The sequence below is a fragment of the Gnatocerus cornutus genome, chromosome 7 (genome assembly GCF_029298725.1).
Source record: "Gnatocerus cornutus isolate USDA-ARS CGAHR chromosome 7, icGnaCorn1.1, whole genome shotgun sequence".
NCBI lineage: Eukaryota > Metazoa > Arthropoda > Insecta > Coleoptera > Tenebrionidae > Gnatocerus > Gnatocerus cornutus.
The window spans coordinates 8,432,016-8,436,863 of NC_142239.1; the positions used below are offsets into that span (position 1 = coordinate 8,432,016).

The following is a 4,848-nucleotide window of genomic DNA, read 5'->3' on the forward strand; positions in this document are numbered from 1 at the left end:
TTGTATTTTTGTTAAAAAGATATTAACCATCGACTCAAAGCTTTTTTTATAACTTTTTAAGAATTGTATTTCCTAGTCCCCATACATACAATGCAAAAAATGGACAACATTTTTCTCTATTTCTGGAAACGTATTCAGCATTAATAAATTAGCCATTAATGTTATGTCAAATATTATATTAAATAATGATAGCCAAATTAAAACATATAAATAATGTACTTATGAAACTAGTAAAAACTAAAGACAAATTAATTAACCAAAATTCATGTGGCAATAATAATTTCATATTAATATTTTAATTTTATCTGTTATAAAGATATCTCTACCCACATAGTAATGTAATATATTATAATGTGTATATTATAAATACCTACATCCTAACATAAATGAACATATCGTCGTCTAAGTGGCAACTGCCTCTATCTCAATTTTGACAATTTTTCGTTTTTGCTTGTTTTCGAATTGTTTCTTTGTGGGGAATGTCGTGACGGAGTCTGTTTTTTGAATTTCGCTAGATTTTATGCTCTACGCGAAAATTTGACAACATCTGCTATCTCAATACGTAAGACAACATACGCTATTTCATTCTCAATTCAAAATAGGGTAGAATAAAAGTGTATGTCGGATTGAGTTGAAAGTGTGTTAAGCGAGAAGAAAAATGTTTGATGGTGCTTCCAACATAGATCGTCCTATGTTCCTTCATATTAAGCAAAAATCGTAAGTTAACAATACCTCCTATAAAAAAATATTAATTCGATTTAAAATAATCCACTCATAGCATCAATAACCATAAGATTAAACTATTTTAAAGTAATAAATCTACAGATCATTAAATAATAATAAAAAAAATCAATTTTTTTAAAGCAATGTAATTAATTCGAAAAAAAGGTCAGCGCAAGGGTTAGAACACGCATGAAAAAAGTGTCTACGTTTTTTATTATTACAACAATATCAACATAGCATGGTAAATGTCATAATTTTTAACATACGGCGAGTTTGTAAAATTATGCCTAATCTATTTGCCTAATTGAACATCCAAAAAAATGAAAGTTAGCGATGGCTCTTTATAATATGTTCCAACTGAACTAATGCGTTCTTTTTCACTCATTTTAATTTAATCAGGATCTACAAAAGACACAGTGAAAAAAAGGGCCAACCAATTAACGCTTATACCTTTTTCTGTCACAAAGAATTGGATGTACTTTGAGCTTTATTGTGATTATGACTGATGTTTAAAATAATTCGGAATAAGTTGTCTATTTATGTTATGCTCTCCATCGATGGCAGAAGGTTGTCGATGTCGGCGGTGGTCCGTTCATAAATTACAGCAATACCCAAAATTCCATGCTCGGAACTGTATTCACAATTGCAATGGTTAAAAGGATAAGATTTGTCATTGAACACAAAAAAAGTTGTTTGTTGTTTGTATAGTATTGAAAACGTAAACTGCAACTTGCTCTATTGTTAGGTTAAGGCTGTAGAGGGCGTTTGCCGCACTTAATATTTGTCCATCACTCTTTAGAGTGCGCTTACGCACCTCCTACTCAACCACCCCAGTTTACTTGGGAGGGTTGCTTTCATTGTACAAAGGGTCGGTTCACAACCCTCAGAAAGAAACCAAGAACCTATGTCAGTTTCCAAATAAACGGTGAATACACATTTCCGAATTAGCGCATTATTTCCCGCACGACGCTAACTACGTGGTTACGTGCACCAGTCGCGTAGCTCAAACATCTATCTCAGGCAAAAATTAAGGCAACACCCTCTATCTCAAGCATTTCTTCAGACAATTGTTTTATTTTATTGAAACTTTTAATAATCGTTTGAAACGCAATAAAAAACAAATGTAGAGGATTACTATTCCAAAAATGTATTTAATCTAAAAAAAACATTTTTTTTATTGTCCTGTAAAGTTGCAAAAATTGAGATTGCCTAAGTTGCCACTTAGACGACGATACATGCTTATTAGGTAAGTCAGAAAGATCTGTTAAAATATGATTTGGGGCCCGTTTCATAAATCTAGTTTTTTATTAAGATATAATATGGACTTAAATAATAAATCACTATTATTATAAATTATATTATTTAACCCATTACCGCCCAGTGTCCTATATACAGGGTCCGGCAACACTTGTGTCCACCCTCAAAATCGTCTTTAATTTTAAAGAGAAAAATTTGAAAATTTGCATACGCTCACAGTTGACAAAGCTCTAGAAGCTGACGTAAAAATTTGTTTTTTAACACTGATAGTTTTGGCGTCGCGACGCCTTAAAAATGTAATTTTTAGGTAATTGTGATTGTTTGTGATATCAACCCCAAATTTAATTTTATTTCAATATAAATATGTTAAAAATATCTGAGTTGTTATTTTAGATTCAATGCAAATTGTCTTCAAAATTTGAGAAAAAAATGCTGTTTTATCAAGTTAGTTTCCAATTTCATTACGTCAAAATTGGGAACTACGTTTACACCCATCTGTCAACATCTTGTGTCACAAATGACATCTATCCTTTGGCTCGCTTCAGATTGTAACAAAAGAAGGCTGACTTGGTGAAATTGTCGCTTTTTTTTTTTTTTTCTTTCCGAGGAGACCCTTTAAGAGCCGCACGCTGAGGTCTATTGACCCATTGTGTGCAATCCTCGTTGCAAATTTGGACAGAGGCATAATATGTGTAGTGGAGTTTCCGTGTCCTCCATACACGCTCTACACATGTCGTCAGTCTTGAGACCGATTGTGTGCATGTGTTTGTTAAGGGGACAGTGTCCTGTGAACAGACCCACTAATATTCTGAGGTCTTTTCTACAGAGTTTCAATAGTTCTTCACTGCGTTTTAAGTCTGGTCCATCAATAAAATAGCCCAGACTGTCGCAGTTCAAGCTTTTGCCATTCCTCCCTGTGGAGTGATTCAATCCACTCTTTCAGGAGGTTTTTCTGGAGGGTTTTCGGAATTGGAAGAGCCGGCTCCGGTCCAAAGAAGCCCTTTGCAGAGCCTCTTTTGGCCAATTGGTTAGCCCTTTCATTCCCTTCGACCCCTGTGTGTCCTGGTATCCAGCAAAGCACAACTTGTTTGTTGCGCCTTGCCAGATTTTGCAGTGCTGTAAATTGTCGCTTTGTCGATGTTAATTAACGATTTCTGGTGTCCATAAACTGCAACATGCCCGTGTTAATCAAAATTAACCTTTATAAGAGTGAATGAAGTGACTTGTGAAATTTTGGTGTAAACGTGGTTTGCCGCTGCGCTGTCATAATTTTGAAAACTAACTTGATAAAACAACATTTTTTTCGCAAATTTTAAACACAATTTCCATAAGATTTAAAATAAAAACTCAGATATTTGTATCACAGTTATGTTAAAAAACAATTGAATTCGCGAATATTTCCGCAAAAACTCAAAAATCGCTAAAAGTTGTACTTCTTAGGCGTCGCGACGCCAACCAAACTGTGATAAAAAACAAATTTTTGCATCAGCTTCTAGAGCTTTGTCAACGATGAGCGTATGCAAATTTTCAAAATTGTAACTTTAAAATTAAAGACGATTTTGGGGGTGGACACAAGTGTTGCCGGACCCTGTATAGGACAGCCAGTTTACAATTTTTTTAAAGTACTTTAGAATTGTTTTTTCGGTATGTTTTAATTTTTACCATAAACTACTGTCTCTTGACTTTCCATTAACATTTTTTTTCAAGCAAATGGTTGTTTCAGTTTTTAGCAAAAAAAAATTAAAAAACCTCGGTTTTCAGTGCATTTGTCACTTCACCGTATTTAATTTTTTTGCTGTAAAATGATAAACTGAATATATAATTTGACATATGGATTATTACATGGAAGGATCATTCTTAACAAAACCACATATTTTGTACATATTTTCTGCTTTTTACATAGTGATAATAAGTCGTTAATTATGCTGTCCTATATATAGTACACCGGGCGGATTCGTTAAGTTTACAGAAGTATGTCTGCGCATATTTTTCTTGTCGAATTTTTGCATATTGCTTTACCAATGCAAACAATTTTATTCTTAACCATAAAGGGGATGATAGTCTTCATAGGGGAGGGGGGATGATTATATAATATACTTGGAAACCTAGAAATTGACATACATGGGTAAGATTTGGACTTAAAAATAAAGCAAAAATTAACTCTGGTCGATCAAAAAGACTTCTAAATGTCTAATATAACTCGTAGCATTTTTTAAAAAACTTTATGAGTCGCAAAAGGTTAAAATTTATTACACTTAGAACCATTAGGTGTTGAAAAGAGGTACTTATGATCACCGATTTAATGAAATGAGCAGGTTTTCAATTTCAAATTTTTCCAAATAAGCCTTTATGGCTAGAATTAGTAGAAAAAAAAGCCGGACACCCCCAATCATGTATTAAAAAAATTCTTAGCAATTATGAGAGGGATTGAACAATACGACTGGTTACCAGATAAATATTCCATTCAAATTAGAAAATGAAAAATGGTCCAGGGCGGTTATCACAATAATGATAACAATTATCTATACACTAATTTTATCTAATCTACCCCCACAAAATTTTTGTCGCTTTTGATTTTCGAAGAATTGTTGCGAAACTTGTTTGTTGCGAAAAGCTCAGATTCTAGGGGTTGCACTTAACATAAGGGGGAGGGTAAAATTTATGAATTTTTTTTTTTTTATAAATATAATATACAACCCAGCATAGAAGGTTTTGAGTCATGTTATATTGGTCAGTAAAATATATTACCTCTATTTATTTAATGAACATTTCTACATGAATCTGCCCAGTGTCCTATATAACACTTCGGTCAAAAAGTCCCGGGACTAACCCAAAATTGGTTTCACAATTAAAATTTATAAGTATACG

The 4,848-nt window shown here is 33.1% G+C and overlaps 1 protein-coding gene across 1 annotated transcript; it reads right to left on the reverse strand.

Moving 5' to 3' along the window:
- Positions 1–2,504: 2,504 nt before the first annotated feature.
- On the reverse strand, positions 2,505–3,676 carry LOC148170706 (uncharacterized). The gene is made up of 4 exons (XM_088042239.1): positions 3,643–3,676; positions 2,916–3,096; positions 2,625–2,863; positions 2,505–2,593 (listed from the first exon to the last, which is right to left on the reverse strand). Exons 1-4 carry the CDS (start codon positions 3,674–3,676, stop codon positions 2,505–2,507), a joined length of 543 nt encoding a protein of 180 aa, XP_087898365.1.
- Positions 3,677–4,848: the final 1,172 nt, after the last annotated feature.